The 16,114-nt window shown below is 39.7% G+C and overlaps 1 protein-coding gene across 3 annotated transcripts; it reads right to left on the bottom strand.

The window, feature by feature from the left end:
* Positions 1–62: 62 nt before the first annotated feature.
* Positions 63–6,159, bottom strand: CNEP1R1 (CTD nuclear envelope phosphatase 1 regulatory subunit 1). Of its 3 annotated transcripts, none has more exons than XR_005702598.1 (7): positions 6,047–6,148; positions 3,807–3,878; positions 2,393–2,466; positions 1,956–2,065; positions 1,764–1,818; positions 1,407–1,506; positions 63–192 (listed from the first exon to the last, which is right to left on the bottom strand). XR_005702598.1 is itself a non-coding variant. In XM_040075071.1 (6 exons), exons 1-6 carry the CDS (start codon positions 6,069–6,071, stop codon positions 1,465–1,467), a joined length of 378 nt encoding a protein of 125 aa, XP_039931005.1. In that variant the 5' UTR covers positions 6,072–6,159; the 3' UTR covers positions 224–1,464. The 3 variants fall into 3 exon arrangements, 1 of the variants encoding a protein (XP_039931005.1); XR_005702597.2 differs by lacking the exon at positions 63–192 and adding an exon at positions 780–980; XM_040075071.1 differs by lacking the exon at positions 63–192 and having other exon boundaries at positions 224–1,506; positions 6,047–6,159.
* Positions 6,160–16,114: the final 9,955 nt, after the last annotated feature.

The raw sequence follows: 16,114 nt of genomic DNA on the forward strand, positions 1-16,114 counted from the left end.
AAACAGTTTCCTCTAAGGGCACTTACAGAGGCGGGATTGACCTGGAGGATGGAAACCTGGAAGGGGTTCCCTCTCTGGTGTCAGTATCTTAGATTATAAGAACCACATCAAATACAGGAAATGTTGGTCCGGTATGAAAGTTACAGAGTGCAGCTATAAATTTTCTGAAGTTCTTCTCTGTTCAGTGGAGATCTGTATTTGCACAGTACAAAAGAAGATAACACCTGTTTATACAAAGATTTTATTTTATACACATTTACCTACAAAATATACAGCAGTTAAAAATAATGGATGGACAGAAGACTTACTGGAAAAAAATCCAGAAGACAATTCTTAGTTTCAACTGACAAAGTTACATCAATAGGCTGCCTTTAAAAGCCAGTCTACCCTGTAGTAGGGGTTACTGAAGTAGCGAGAGCTTTGCAGTTAGAGTCAATTTAAAGAGTTCAAAACGTTTTAAAAGGCACCTTGAACAACTTAAACTCTTAAAACTTGACAGTTTTAGCTATTCAAAAGTTACACTTTATGCGTATATCATCCACACCTTGTTGTTTACGCTTTGAATAACAAATTTTGTTATTTTATTGTGGCACTCTAGATTTTCTTGACCAAATCTGAAGTTATACATTTGCAAAACGAGTTTCATATTCTGACTATCACAGCATAAAAATCCACTCAGAATAGTCAGGTGGATTTAGATGCAGTACAACCTTACAATTGGGAAGATACAAGCATATTTAAGACAATTTTTAAAAAATTAAAATCTTAAAATTAAGTGTTTTAAACGAAATCAAACAAGGAACTACATATGACCACAAGGAAAGTGGCTGGTGCACTATATACACAACTTGACAAATGTGATCCTTGATATATTTGCGAAGTTCTTAAACAGTAAGACCAGTTTTCTCCAGCACAAACAGTCAGTCTTCCTGCGAGCCTTTAAACCAGTTCCAAAAAGAGTGACCAGGAGACAACGACAGCTGTAATGAGGAAGTGTGCTAATAAAACATCAGGAGAACGGCAAATGTTCCTTTCAATACTCTTCATGAGAACAAGAAAATCCATACACAAGATAGTACTTTTTTTCCTGCACATTGGCATCGATCTGCTATTTACAATAGCTTACAAAGACACGTAACACAAATGAGGTTTCATTTTCAAGTTCAACTTCATTACCGATTAACATACTTCACCTGTATGTTCCGTTCTAGCTGAAGTAAAAAAGTGACACTAATACTGAAAAAGAGGTAATCTGAAGTAGCAAAAGCACTGATAATGTGATAACAAAGAATTTGGATAAATATTCAAGAAAGTAATATTGCACACTTTCACTGTCAACTGTGTTAAGACTTTTACTCCCAGGCAGTGACAACCAGTCCCATTTGATTTTTTTGCTGTCATACTACCTTAAAAAAGGTCATTTTTGGTTTCCATGGCAGTGGAAAAAATGAAGGAAGACAGCCCTTATTGAACATGAGGCCTAGGTTTCAAAATTAATTTTCCAGTCTGCAAGACAGAAAACAAAATGAAGTTTAAACCCTGAAAATTGAACCCAACAATTACACTTCAAGTTCAGTGTTACAGGGAGAGTTTAAAACAACACATAAAATTATACTAAGTATTCCACAATCCAGTTTTACAGACACACAGAATTTGCTGAGGTATATACAAGTGCTGTGCAGAAAAACAAACTATATGTCTTTTTGAATTTCCTTTTTTTTTTTTAACAAACAAGGTTTAGGCAATGAAACACTAACACTTACATCATCACAGGACATATTATATTCTGCCAAAACAGTTCGACATCGGGCTGCTATACTGTGTGGATTGTGTCAAGGAAAGTAGCTAACACTTGTACACACAGTAAGCAAAAACTAAAAAAAAGCAGTATTAGCACAGGCTTCAACAACTGCAGTAACTACACTTTTAACATGACAAGCATTATCAAAGGATACATTGATGGTGCCACCACTCTTTTGTGGATTCCAGCAAAGAACAAGCCTATTAGGGTAATACAGCTAATGGTGAAAAAAGGGTGATTCCAAAGTGATGTGAAAAATGATACCTAGGAAAGAAACCAGATCAGTCCAACTGTATACTTTCTAAACACACAAAAAGTCACTCCTAAATCGCTTAACTAAAAATAAAATACGATGCTAGCCATTTCCAAGTACTTGTGAACAATTCTTCAGATAAGCATTCAGGGTACAGTATTTTGGCAGGCATTGTCCCAGGACACTCTCTACAACAATTCCAGACAGCGCGATAGCTTTACTAAAATCACCTCCCAGTTTCATGTGAGAATGTGTTTAGCCTTTCAGTTTTCAATATACCACCTGACTGCAGCACCAAGCTATGGAACACAGCACATTTGGCATTAGTCTGACCTTACCTTTTGTGTCTCTGGGTCTATTAACCAGTTCCAAGCCCCAGTTGCTGTGCAGACTGATACCACTATCAAAATCACTGATGAAGAAAAGAATGAGAGTCAAACATTATACCTCACTCATATTTAAATGCATTTATTTTTCAGCAGTAACTCAAACATTTATTTATTGTCTCAATTCTGAGCTAGGAAAAGCTCCTAATTGGAAAGCAGAAATGTAAATGTGCAAAGAAACTTCTAATATGTGAAACCCTAACGATTCTGTACAAACCTCCTGGACAGAACAAGTACATCTGAAAATCTAAATTCTGTCAGGTAAAAACATCCTGATCCTTTGAAGGAACCAAAGTTATATTTTCAAAAGAAGTTGAAAAAAGATCTATCAAAAGTACAGAGCTTCTTCTCCCCGTAAACACTTTCTTTTCAAGGTAACAGGAAGAAAAGTTAACACTGGTTACACACCCCATTATAATTGAAATAGAAAGTCCCTCTTTTATGTGAATTACAAAACAAGCAATTTGGGGAAAACGTGAGCCACTGAATACCATACTAGTTATGCACACCTCATTTAAATATGCTTTTAAGTTTCCAGCGTGTTGTTGGTTTTTTGAGCTTTTTTTTTTTTTTAATTATAACTGACAGAAAACAGAGATTTTGGAAGCCAAATGCATTCCTAAAGCAGGTGTGTGCAAATTCAGCAGAACTACATATAAATATCTGATTGCCCTGAAACAAGGGGGTTTGAGGTGGTGGTAGTGGTGTTTGGTTTTGTTTTCTAAGCAGTCGGTTCCTTCATTCAAAATTGACCTCTTAGGAGAAAAGGTACTGTTTTATGTGTTCTAAAAAAAGTGTATTCTTCGACTAAGAAAACTTCAGCAGAGTCTCAAAACCAAAACAAAACAAAGTTGTGTGTTTGCACCACAGACCACTGATCTCAAAGCTGGCAGCATATCTGTGGCATTTTTTGCCTTCCTCCTTCCTTCAAACCTTCCTGTCATCACAAAGCTGCCTTTATGGCACACTGCTGTAACTTTTCCACCTTCAGTTTTATAGGGACTATCTCATCTGATAATATTTAGTTTAAGTAACTACGGCAACTGTCTGGGAAGTCTGAGTCTTGAAGGAAAAAAACTTCAGAAACTTAATAATAACTGACACAACTTATTGTTTCAGTTATTTCTGGAATGATTTGGCCTTGAGCCAATTCAATCTTAACCTCATTTTTCTAACTCTGACTAAAATATTAAGTTTATTATCCTGTATTAACTTGTTGCAGAGTGTTTGAATGTATGCCACAAATTTTAAAGCAAGTCTAAACACAAGTTATTCACTGGGCATACTAAAATGAAGGATACCCACTGGTAAATCTAACAAGCTTGAAAGACAGACTCCTATTTACTCCTCGGAACATCAAACTTACTTCTCCAACGTCCTGTAGCTGGTTGCAAACATGCAATGTATTCAGTAAGTCTTCTTTCAAAAGCTTTGAGATCTGGGGAAGACGTATATCAAGCATAATTAGATCTTCATCTATTTAGTTATATTTTAAAGTAGAAGATAAAAGAATTCACTGCTCCCCCATGCACACCGGATCTTTAACAGGCAGAAAAACCAATGCAATGATCCTTTATATGCAGTAAAAGTCCAGTCATAGTAGCTTTACTCAACTTCAGGTAAAAAGTACAGTTAATCTAAAAGCAAAAAGCATTCCTACTTATAAAAAAGAAAAATCAATACAGTTGAGAAATCACACTATTTCAGAGATCTTTGGAAATAGTGACTTTGTTCTGAGAGGCAATTTAAATTACTATAAATCTAAAAAAAAAGTGTCACATTTTGAAGCACTAAATATATCAGGAAACTATTATGTATCAATATAATGGCAATTTAAAAAAAAAAAAGTTGGTCATTTGCCACTGTTCAAGGGATTATTTGCAGTAGTGTGGTTTTGATGACTTTGTTTTGTAGAAACTTTGAGTATCATGATATATATATACACACACATATACAAAAAATCCCACAGCAAACACTGCTCCAATGATCTTATTCCAATCATTATTTTTTTTAAAAATAGATCTTTCTTCTTATTGCTATCATTCTCCCACAGTCTTTCCACTGAAACTGCTGTTAAATCCACTTCAAGTTGATACTCTTTAATTGTCTCCAAGGAGTTGTTTCACCTCAAGTCCAGGTTAGATTTCATTTCTGTTCAACAAGGTCAATATTTGATAACATTCCAGTTAAAGCTAGAATTCTACCTGGAGCTAAGTCTTAATTAGGATCAACTTAACTTTCAGCTAAAGTCTGTGTCAGCATCAATGCGGAACTTCAACTTCCAACTATGGCTGTATTAGTTATCACAGCAAACCATTTAAAGAATAAGCTTAGAGGAAAGAAATCCATTATGATCACTATGAAAACAGTTTTCTACACTGGGAATTTATTCCTAAGTGGTTTGCAGGTGAATTTATGGGGGAAGATTACAGCATCTTGACTTCAGCCACACAACGGCTAACTAGTCTTAATTACTGCCAAGAACACGTAGTTAATGGCCTGTCCTCCACTTCCCTTCTGGGAAGTTAAACACTGCCGGCAATTACAGCTAATTAACTGTTCCCTGACTAGCACAAACCCCTCCAACTAGTCACCGAAGCGAGAAGGGGAACACAAGGCACTACAGAAAAACCTGCTATTTGAGAAACAGCACCCTGAAGGCATAAAAACAGGCTATTGACAACAAAACTCGCAAGAAAACAGTCACATTATGCAGACATCACTGAAACAAAGTATGAAAAAACTTCGTCGGAAAAAAAGAAAATGAAAGTTTTCATTTATTTTCAACTATGCCCGTTTTGAGAACCTTCTCTGAGTTGATCCCTTTGGCAGCTGTGACTAGCAGGGGACACTTCTGGGAACCCTCAGCTTGCACAAGCATAGCAACGAAACCCTGACAACGCCGGACTATCGGTTCCTGTCGACGTTGCCTGCTTCTAGTGCCAGCTACAAAACACCTGCTAATTTCGAAACACCGGTCCATTTTAAAATTCTCTACCGGTCTTTGAAAACTAAGAACTCCTTTCAGGGCTTTGACACCCTGTAAGCTGTGACTTCAAAGAACTCGTAACCCAAACGATCATGTGCCGCCAGACAAGAAGGGGCTATTTGAGGTCGAGTTCTTCAAATGCAAGAGGAGCCCTGGCTCAGAGTAACGCCTAGCGGGGCTCAGGAGCTGTAAGAAACGCGTCTCACGCAAAAAGCCGCGAGCGGGCAAGGAGCTCCCACAGCACAAGAGGATTTTCATCAGCCACAGCCGAGCAGCGGCGCCGAAAGGAACCGCGGGCACTCCCTCCTCCCGGGGCAGGCAGCAGCCCCTCAGCACAGGCCCTCCCGCGGGCCCTGCTCTCCGGGCCGGCCGGGAGCAGCACAGCCCACCCCGAGCGCAGGACGCCGAGGAGGCCCCGGAACCCCGCCCTAGCTCGCCTGTCTGGGCCGAGGAGGAGCGCCGGGAGCGCGGTGCAGAGGGAGCCGAGGCCTCCCGCGGCCGCTTCGTCCCGCTCCGCAGGGACGGTGCAGCGCGCTCGGGCAGCCCGGGCGCGGAGCCGGCAGCTCCCGGCGCGCCGAAGAAGCAGCTCCGGGCTCGCTCCGAGCGGCCGCACTCACCCTCAGCCTGGTCCAGGGAGTTCATGGCGGGCGGGCGGGCGGAGCGGCGCGCACCGGGCGGAGCACCGAGCACGGGCCGTTCCCCGCGGCCCCGCGCACCGCCCCGCCGGCCCGGCCCCGCAACAACGCCCCGCGCTACTCGCCCGCAGCAAGCGCGCCTCGCATTGGCTACCGGCAGGGAAGGGGCGCGGCTCGGCCGGCTCGGCGGGGTGCTGTCGAGCAGCTGTGTTGGACTTTATTTATTAATAAACAGCAGTGTCGAGGTATTTTTCTTCTTTTTTGCGCCTCCTGACATCCTTATGTGTCTTGAGACGGCTGTTCAGTACATGTCTCAGCAAAAAATAAAATATAGAAAAGAAGATACAGTATTCTTCCTTCAAGACAGCCCAGGGTCAACCTCTACCCTTGTTCACTCGGGGGCTTTTCTGCCCCGCTCCCACTCGCGGTCGGCCAGGCTGCTCGCCCGGGCGCTTGCGAGAGCCATTGCAGTGCACAGATTGCACAGATTTAAAGGCTGCTTTTGAAAACAGGTCCAGTGAGACTGACCCGTGATCTCCTCAGTAGGCCCAGGCAAAGTTCTTGAAAGCTACACGCACGAGCAGTAGGCTGAATGTCCTACACACTCAATTTCAATTCATCAGGGTTTCTGTGCAGGAGGATGGCGCTGGGGCACGAAGACCATCAGTCTCTGGGTGTGGGACCTGTATCTCTGTTAGAAGGGGTGTGAGGTGCTTCCGCACATCAGCCCTTACCCCATCCCTTGGGCTTATTGCTGCAGCAGCGGTGTGGCACCAGAGGGATGGATGGCCTTTGAACAGGGACAGCAGCAGTACTGGTGTCCCTCCTAGGTTGCCAGGTCAGGCCCGGCCGTGCTCCAGCAGTAGCAATCGCATACTGGGTGGCAACAGCCAAAATAATGGCTGAAAGTAGTGCTGAAAGCTCGGGATTCTTTGCCAGTTGTAAGCATCCCATGGGACATACAGGATCAGCCATCGTGATCCCACCGCCCTGCCTGCTGCTAGCCCGGCTGGGCTACAGAGGGAACTGAACTGGTCTGTTTGCTAAATGAAAGCTTTCTGAGTTAGCGAGTGACTCGATTAGTGAGCTCCCCAGGGACCCGGGCTCTCTGCACTGCCATCTGTTTTCAGCTAACTGGTACTGGAGCCTGGATTGTATTTTGTAGTCCGGTAAGAATTTTGTGTTGCGTAAAGCAGAGGTGCTGCAGTGCTCTTGGGATTGGGATGTGGTATAATTTCTCTCTTTCTGTTTCTTAAAAAGAACCTAGAAAATAATGAAAATATGTTTTATAGTAATTTTGTTCTCATTGGTTTAAGCATAATTACAAAAAATTGTGTATTCTAGAAATTCATACTTTGCTTTGGTGATGGCTCACTGACTGTAAATGATGGTCTATTATTTTCTTAAGAGCGTTTGAGTCCAGCTTATTATAGTTTTGCCTATTTGGTTTACACCAGTTTTGCCAATTAAAAAACCAGAAGAAACACAATTTGGTGGTGGTAGCACTTATGTCTGCCATGTGGAAAGGCAGAACACCTCAGTGGTGTGTTTTCTGTCTGTTGACAACAACTATAGCAGATATCAGCACTGGAGTTTCACTGAATCAAAGACTGGAGTAAGTAGGTGTTTTCTTCCTTTCTACAACTGTACTCTTGCAGTTTGTAGAAACTTAAATTAATCAGACCCCAGGAAACTGGATGCTGCTCTGAAAAACTGAGTTTTCTTCATAGCCGTTGGAGATTCCCAGCATCCTGAAAGGATCAGAAAGGTGTCATTTGCATTAAGCCATTTATACTTAGGTGAGCTTGCTGATGTGCAGATCTCCTCTGGTCTTTTAGGTTGCTCCAGCTATTAGGTATATGTCTGAACAGATATAGATATCATAAAGCTGGTTTTTATTCAAAATTCAATGATTGGTGACACTTAGAGGCTGAACCTACATCAGAAAAAAAATTCCAAGAGCTATAACCCTTGAGATACTTAAGTAAATTATAATTCCTTTATTGTTTCTAATATAAGACTTCTTGGACTGTTAGAAATGTTTTGGGGGTGTTTCCCCCCCAATAGCTTTTACTGTCTACTGCACAACTGTTGACTAGCCAAGATAAATGAGGCAAGGCAATGTAACTGTCATCACACTATAGCTATGACTTAAATAAACTGTTTCTTAGGGTTAGTGCATCTGTTAATTACCCTTGATATCTTTTTCTGTCAACACCTGTGAAGCCTGAAAATTAACAGCCTAAGCAAAGGGGCTTGGTGTACACTTGGATGGCTTCACAAGGCAGAGGTGGTTGGAAGAACCATGCTTTGTCAGTTTAGAGTGCTGTCTCAAGTATCCCTTCTCAAGGTGCAAGGAATGCATCTTTCTGAGTTTAGTACCTTTGGTATCTATTTCTGGTTCTCACAGCTGTACTTGGAGCATAATGTGAGAGCATCTGTTGGCAGCATCTGCTATCAGAGATAATTAGGATGGGTCACTTGTTTCTTAGTTTGATTGCTTTTCCAGCCTTCTGCATTTTTTAGACTACACATCCTTTCTCCTACTCATTCTCCTCTGAACAGCCCCTCCCTCTTGAGGCAACACGTTACTTCAGAGATACTGTGGTAATGTGTAAGACTGTTACATATTCAGTATTTTTGAATTTAGTAATCCTGTGTTTTTATAAATCTGTTCACTGTAGTAAGTTTGAAGAGTATAATCCTAACTTGCATTTAGTGATACAAGGGTAGCATTTACATCCTTTATATTCCTTTTTTAAGTAGATTTTGGAAGCTTAAAGCTTAAATCTTATCAAGAGACTGTCCTTTTTTTCTTCACTCTATCTCATTTTCGCTGAAAAGTCTTTTACTTATCTGCAGTGCTGCTGGGGGTTTTCTGTAAGAGGATCCATACTCAGGACTTCTTGGTTAAGACCACAAAAAAAAATCCCATCAGAAAAGACCATAACTTTTTTTTAAGCAGGCCTATAGAAAAATATTTTAAATTTTAAAGTTTATCCTGGAAGATGAACTTCATCAAATAGATGTATATTCTGTATAAAAGAGAATGCCTTTTGTTAGACATCTGAAAAAAGTCCAAAGGATCATCTCTACAAATGTAAATACGGTGTAGAAATATGGATTTTGTGTGTGTGGCTTGTGTGTTATAGAAGATTCATTTTCACTTCTTAAAAGTGTAGTATGAAACTTGTTCTGCCACATTGAATATGATAAGTTATGGCTTGAGATGCTATAAATGGTTTGAATTTTGGTAGACTGCAAAACTAATTTGTGTTCCTCTGCTCTTTTTATGCAACTGGAATGAGATTTTTTTATAATTTTAGGTACTTACAGCAGGTGTGGTAAAACTTCATCATCATATTCCATGTAACACTTCAGAAGACAGTCTTCTTTTATTCAGGATAATTTAATCCCTTATTTAGCTAATTGTTCTTCTTTACACATCTGTCACATGAGAGGACATGTGGAATGAGATTTTTTTATAATTTTAATTACTTACAGCAGGTATGGTAAAACTTCACCATCATATTCCATATAACACTTCAGAAGACAGTCTTCTTTTATTCAGGATAATTTAATCCCTTATTTAGCTAATTGTTCTTCTTTACACATCTGTCACATGAGAGGCACATCAGTTTCTGAGCAAGAAATTGAATCACTGCCAGCAATCCAATAAGAATCAGCATTTCTGCTGCTTCAATAATTTGCTATTTGTGAATCAGGCCGTGAGAATTCTTATGGAAGGTGACTGAACTTGTAGTGCTGAACTGGCTCTGCATTTACTTACTGTGCTGAATTGGCTTTTACTCAGAAATTAGGCCCAGCCACCCCCAGCCCCTCTGATACTGAGGACCAGCTGGAATGCAAGGGGATTTTTTTTTCTGCCGAATTTACTTACACTTAGCACAAGAAACTCCCTCTTCAACTTCTTGTTCACTTTTTTGTCACTTTTTGAAAATAGGATATGGATTCTTGCTCAGTCTTGAACCGTATGTATTCAGCTTTTCCATTTTCTAGTCCTTCCCATTAATTCCCCAGTCGAGTCTTCTGAGCCTCTTAATTCCTGTGTTCTCCTACACATTGCATTTGGTTTTCTAAAGCTGTCAACATATGTATTCATCTGATTTTGCCTTGTTTTCAAGGCTGCTTTAGTCCTTCAAATGTCACTCCTGGTACCATAATAGAGTGACAAGGTTGCGTTCTTTTACTGACTTTCAGGTTGAAAGTTAAGTGTTTAGAACAAGGACATTTTTCTTTGAAACCTTAGATTTATGCCAAAGATATTACACCATAACAATACAGGCTCGTAGGAAAACCAAACTGTTTGTTACTCACAATGTAGAGAAGCGAGGACTGGAAGCTGGATTTGTTTCATTTCTTTTGGAGGTAGTGGTGTGGAATCTGTGCTGTGGGCAGGCAGACCTCGGGAGGCGATGGAGCCGCTGTTCCTGTGTACCTGCCTGTCATTCCCCGTGGGTATGTCCCCATCTCCCTCCCTGGCTGCCACCTGCCACCTCTGAGCGGGGCAGCCCTTAGGTGTTCTCACCAGGTGCGATGGGTGCAGAGCACAGTGGTGGTGCTGAGCACAGCTGCATTCCCATGGCAGCTTCCTGAGAGCTGGCATCTCATCGCTTGTTTGAACTGCTCTGCTCACAGCCTGCTTTGTGCCAGACACGGGAGTGGGAGGTTTGTTGGCTTTTGAAATGATGAGCCATGTACACTGCTGGCTTGCCAGGATATGCTGTATTTCTTGCTGTATTTCTTGTTGTTTCCAACCATCGTTTTGGGCATTTGTTTGTTCAGCCTGAGATCCTATTCACAGCAGCTGCTGTTCGCAGCAGATTGTTTGCATTCAGTTGTCTGCTTGTCCTGTAGGGTCAAAGTTGATACTACTTTTGCAGAACAAGGATTCCTTACAGCTTAATAAGTGCTTCTTATAAAAACCAAACAAAATAACCACAAGCACACAAATCTGGTTATAGCTTTTTTTCTCACATAGCTCCATCCTCTACCTGGTTCCAAAAGGGCATATCCTGAAATAACTTGGCAATCCCTCTGTTAAATAAACTTCCCTTGCTTTTCTCTCTGTAGTATTGCAGCTATACCAGAGAAAGGGGAGATAATTTCTCTTGAGGTTTTTGGTTAATCATCTTCAGAGGAAAAACACTGTTTCTAGATAAAGACAGAATTTAAATGGATTCCTTATATTTAATTATTTGTACTCAGGTTATCAGTACCTTTAAAAAACAAAACCCATTGTTAATGCCCTTATAACTGGCAATCCTGAACCTGCTTTTCTGTTGCTTCAACAAACTCTACTATTTATGAACCTGTGATCATTCTTATTGAATTCGACCAGACCTATAGTGCTGAATTGAAAAATCAAGCCTGGTCACACCCAGCACCTCTGATCTCTGAGGACCAGCTGGAATGCAAAAGGGGTGTTTATTCTGCTAAATTTCTATTCCCTTAATGCGAAAGTCACTTCTAGCTGCTGATGCTTAATGAAGGCACTTGCTGCTGTACACTTTTCAGTACCTCTTTACTTAAGGGAAAAATGTAACAAAAGCTTTAGAAGCATGTTGTGTAAGCAGAAAGTTTGGCTTAAAACGTCCCACTGTGGCTTCAAATTTTTACTGTGACTGTTGTGATATCAGTGTACTTCTTCAGGTTTTAGTTAAGCAATGTCAGGAAGAGCTGACTGAACTGCTCTGTGTTATAAGGCATTCAGTAATTTAGACAAACCCAAAGAAGGAAGTCTGACCTTTTCACATCTCCCTAGAGTTTGTTAATGAAGAGTGGTGAAGAAAAAATAGTACATCACGTCTAGTTGATATGGCACTCTACAAAACAAGTGTAGAGTGAAAATCTATTAAATATGCTTATTTTATCTGTTTAATACTTTGGATTAGTCTAGCTTTTAAAAGTCTTTTCTGGTAACATATACCTAAACTCACATTCTTACCTTTTCTAGTAGAAATCTTTACAAAATACCCCATACCTTTAAATCAAGATGACAGAAACTTAATCAAATATTTAATAGTATCTAATAAATTTCATAGTATTTAATAGTATCTAATAATACTAGTAGCTTAGCCAAGTAGTGATGTAGATTCATTATGCAAATATTCACAGAATCACAGAATGTCTAGGCTGGAAGAGACCTTCAAGACCACAGATACTTCCCATTTTTTAGAAGGTGTTCCTGATCAAAGAATTCAATGTTCTCTGGGTTTCTCACAGCTCAGCATTGGACTTGGTACTTGGTACTTGTGGCTTCTGGCACATACAAGATGGCAACAGCACAGCAATGGGAAGCAGTGACACAGACTTTTAGTTTTATGTAAACAACCTCTCTTTTCTTCAGGGGATTATTCTGGAATTATAGGCAATCACATACAAGAGTCTGAACATGAGGTGAAAATAATATACCTCACAGAAGCCAGATCTCACACCAGCACTCCAAGAAGTTAAATGACTGTTTTGTACTCTTGAACAGCTCAGTAGCATTTTCCTTTTGCCCTTTAATAGGACTTCATTATTCTATCTAGAGAAAGTTTAGGTTGTTTGAGAGATGTTGCTTAAAATATTCTCCATTCAGAACTGCAGTTTAAGTTTCTTTCAACCTGTTTAAATTTTAAACACACTCATTGCACTTCTGGGTAACAGAATTTGACCTAGTTAAAATGAGATAGCTTTGAAATAGTTTGCTGAATTAATTTCTCATAATGCATAATACATGTAGTGATTAAATGTCTGTCCTGGATTGCTGCTTACATGACATAAACTGCACTTAACAAACTCACATATAATAATTATATGATAGGAAGTTATATAGCAATTGCCTTATTATAATTTCAGTTTCTTGTGTTGATTCTATGTAAATAAATAAAAATGCTTTTTAAGATTTATCTCTATTTGTTTCAGAATTTTTTATTATAAATTTAAAAATTTCACATATTTTCATATATTAGTAACACAGTAACAAGAGTGCAATTTCTCCTGGAGCAAAAGTGACTGCCCTGTTCTTCAGTTTAAAATATTCTGAAATTAAGAAAAAAATCTGTACAAATCCTATTATTTTGGGTGTAGATGTTTGTGCAAGTCTATGTGTAGAACTGGGAATCTTTATCTTGTTCATGTTCTAAAGTTAAAACTGACCAATAATGTTTTGACAGGGGGAAGGAAAACTTACTGCTTTTCATTTATATTTCAGATGAAGTACACATACTGGGTCTAAATCAAAACTAACCTCTGCAGCTACAGGAGGACTGTGTCAATACTGAACTGAAGGCTTTAAACATTTCACTCTGTTATATTGCACAGATTTAACAGCTGTATTTTTCTGTCTGTCTGGAGAAGTGCAAAGTCAATGAAAACACCAGTTTGATAAAGCCATCTCTCTGTTCTCTGTAGTACATCATAATGTGCCTGTGCAGGATGCGCTGGCTCTCATAGTTAAAGCTCTTGGGAACAGATTTGCTGAGTGTACCAGGGTTTCACACAAGACAGCTGGTCTGGTAGGTGACCGCCTAGAATGGGAGCTGTGAGATGTGCAATGTGCCTCTGGACATGAGACTTTTTTCTGTCACAAGCAGGGGAATATTTGGATTGGTTGGAGTTGAATCTAGTAGGTGACCCTGCAACTACCAGAAGATAGATAATTGAAGGTACTAAATTTTTTCCCTCTGAAACACAACTCTGAGCATCTTTTAAACCTGATAAAAGCTTGCTTATACATAAGAAATAATCTGTAAATAAATGTCAGGCACTAGAGATCAAAAATTTGTGTATAAAATGCTGGTGTGTCTATTAATGGGCATGTGCATCCTGCAGTATATGCAGATATTCTTTGTGAAATTAGACATGTTCTAAGGACATATACACATGTCCCTAATGGGGAATTGCTCTCTCACAGGTTACAGTTGCAAAGTGTTTGATCATCTGCTAATGCTGTTGAGGATTTAAGTTGTAACAGCACTGTGCACAGAAATGCATTTAAGCTAGTGATATTCATCAAAATAAAATGCAACTCTTGTTTTAACAGGATTCAGTAATATAATGGTGTATAAACTTATTTTAATTACAAAGTTTAAAATTCAGCAGAATACCTCAAAAAAAGTCACCACCGAACCACATATGTAAATTATAGACTTGTAATATCAGTGTCATTTTGTCTGTAGAACTCCTCTACAGAAAATTCTTGGATGCCCTTGTGATAAGAGGATAGTGAGAGATTCTCGCAGGCTTCTACTTGTGCTCCTAACTTTTTTTGAAGAGTTGCTCACCACTTCCGTTTATTTAGACTCAGACTTATTGAACAAACTCATCCTTCACCTGAAGTAGAAGACACAATCTCATGAGGATGTAAGGTCATGGGCAGGCACTGCCATCCACACCTTCAGCTCCTCTGCTGCCCAGCAGTATTGCTGTCTTAGGATAGTCACCCTTTCCTAAGATTAAACCTTGACTTGGGTGAAAGGCTGTCAGGGGCTCTTCTTCCAGCACTCTTTCAGTCTCATATCTCAAAGTAATTCATTCTGTTTCCGTAACTGACTTGATCACTTGCCACAGTACATTTATTCATAGAAATAGAACAAAACATAGTAGATATTACATGAACTGCAATCAAGTTCATGGGTGAGATGTGGAAAAATCTGAACTTGCAAATATTTGGCAGTGATCAAATAATAGTTGAAAGAGTGGAACTCAGCCATACTATTTTCAGAGCAAATTTTATGTGAAAGAAATGGAGCGTAGGGGAGTATACTATTCTTTATCTAAAGATGAATTCATTCTAATGTTATAAAAGCATAAGAACATAAAACTCATCTTTCATGTCCTTAGTCTGAAATCAGATTCAGCTACTGTCCTTGCATCTGTTTGAAGTTGGTATGGGTTGAGGTGAACACCTGGCTATTTTAGAAAGGCTTTTTTTCCTCCCCTGTTGGGAACTTTTCCCATTCCACAAAGGTTTCTTTTTTAGTTACCAAGTTGGTTGCAATTCTTTTGAGTTACTGAAGCTCATGGGAAACCAGAAGGGCAGCAGAAACGGTGAGGGCGGTTCAGGTTTAAACATGAATATTCTTGGATGCATAAGATTATAGCGTTTTGTTGTAAATTAAATACTGCTTTAATGATTGAAAATGATGGGGAAGTCAGCAAAAAAATATTGTGACATCTACTTAATTGGATTATTTTCTTTTATTAAATACTGGCGTAAAAAGAAACTACATGTACACTCTTGACAACTATTGATGTGCTGAGTCTGATTCCTTGGATGAATACAAGGCACAAATTCTATCAAAACCAGTGACCTACATTATGGTCATGGATTAAATCCTTGCTTAGAACCAGCCTCGGATGACATCTGCTTGTCATTAAATAAAATCTGGCTTTAAATTTTCATACCAATACTTCATTTGTCAGTTTGTTTTAACTTGTGTGCAGGTTAACATCAATATCAAAGACTTTGATTTCGTAGTGTGCTCATGCCATGATTAGCAACACTGCAGGCCAGTGTGCTCTGTTGTTAATACCTATGGGGCTGGTAGCTCAGTGCATGTACATCTTTTAAAGCAGGGCACTGAATGAGGCAGGCCAAGGTGTTTGTAGCTGTTGGGGTGTGGTGCCACTGCTTTGGCTGCAGTGCTCATTGCTGTATTCACTTTCAGTTACCCACATGCAGGCATCTCTTAAGCCTGGTGGATTTAGACCTTCACAGTTAAAGGAGTGTCCTGTACAAACAAAGGTAGATTTTACTGTTTGTTTTAACACAGTTGACAATAAGCCACAAAAACTATTTCTGAACAGGACTCTCAGATGCAAAGAATAATCCTCGACCTCTTCTTTTAACACCTATTAAAAGGTTTGGACTTCTGGTATGTTCTTGACATCAACGTGCAAAACAGCCACAGCTTGGAGGGACACCTGGCCTTTTGCCACCAGGTGAGTGACAAAGCCTGTAGCTGTTTGGTTTAATAACTGTAAATCACTTCTGGTTAGAACCTGATGACAATGACACATCTATTCTAGCTGGAGAACTTA

This window comes from Hirundo rustica, chromosome 11 (genome assembly GCF_015227805.2).
Source record: "Hirundo rustica isolate bHirRus1 chromosome 11, bHirRus1.pri.v3, whole genome shotgun sequence".
NCBI classification, from domain to species: Eukaryota; Metazoa; Chordata; class Aves; order Passeriformes; family Hirundinidae; genus Hirundo; species Hirundo rustica.

Bases quoted from the DNA above. Each gene is read 5' to 3' on its own strand.
- CNEP1R1 (XM_040075071.1), bottom strand. From the start codon at position 6,071: ATGAACTCCCTGGACCAGGCTGAGG. The intron at 2,066-2,392 runs GTAAGGTCAGAC...TTTCTTTCCTAG, and splicing joins TAGACCCAGAGACACAAAAG to GTATCATTTTTCACATCACT. The intron at 1,507-1,763 runs GTAAGTGTTAGT...TCTGTCTTGCAG, and splicing joins ATAATATGTCCTGTGATGAT to ACTGGAAAATTAATTTTGAA.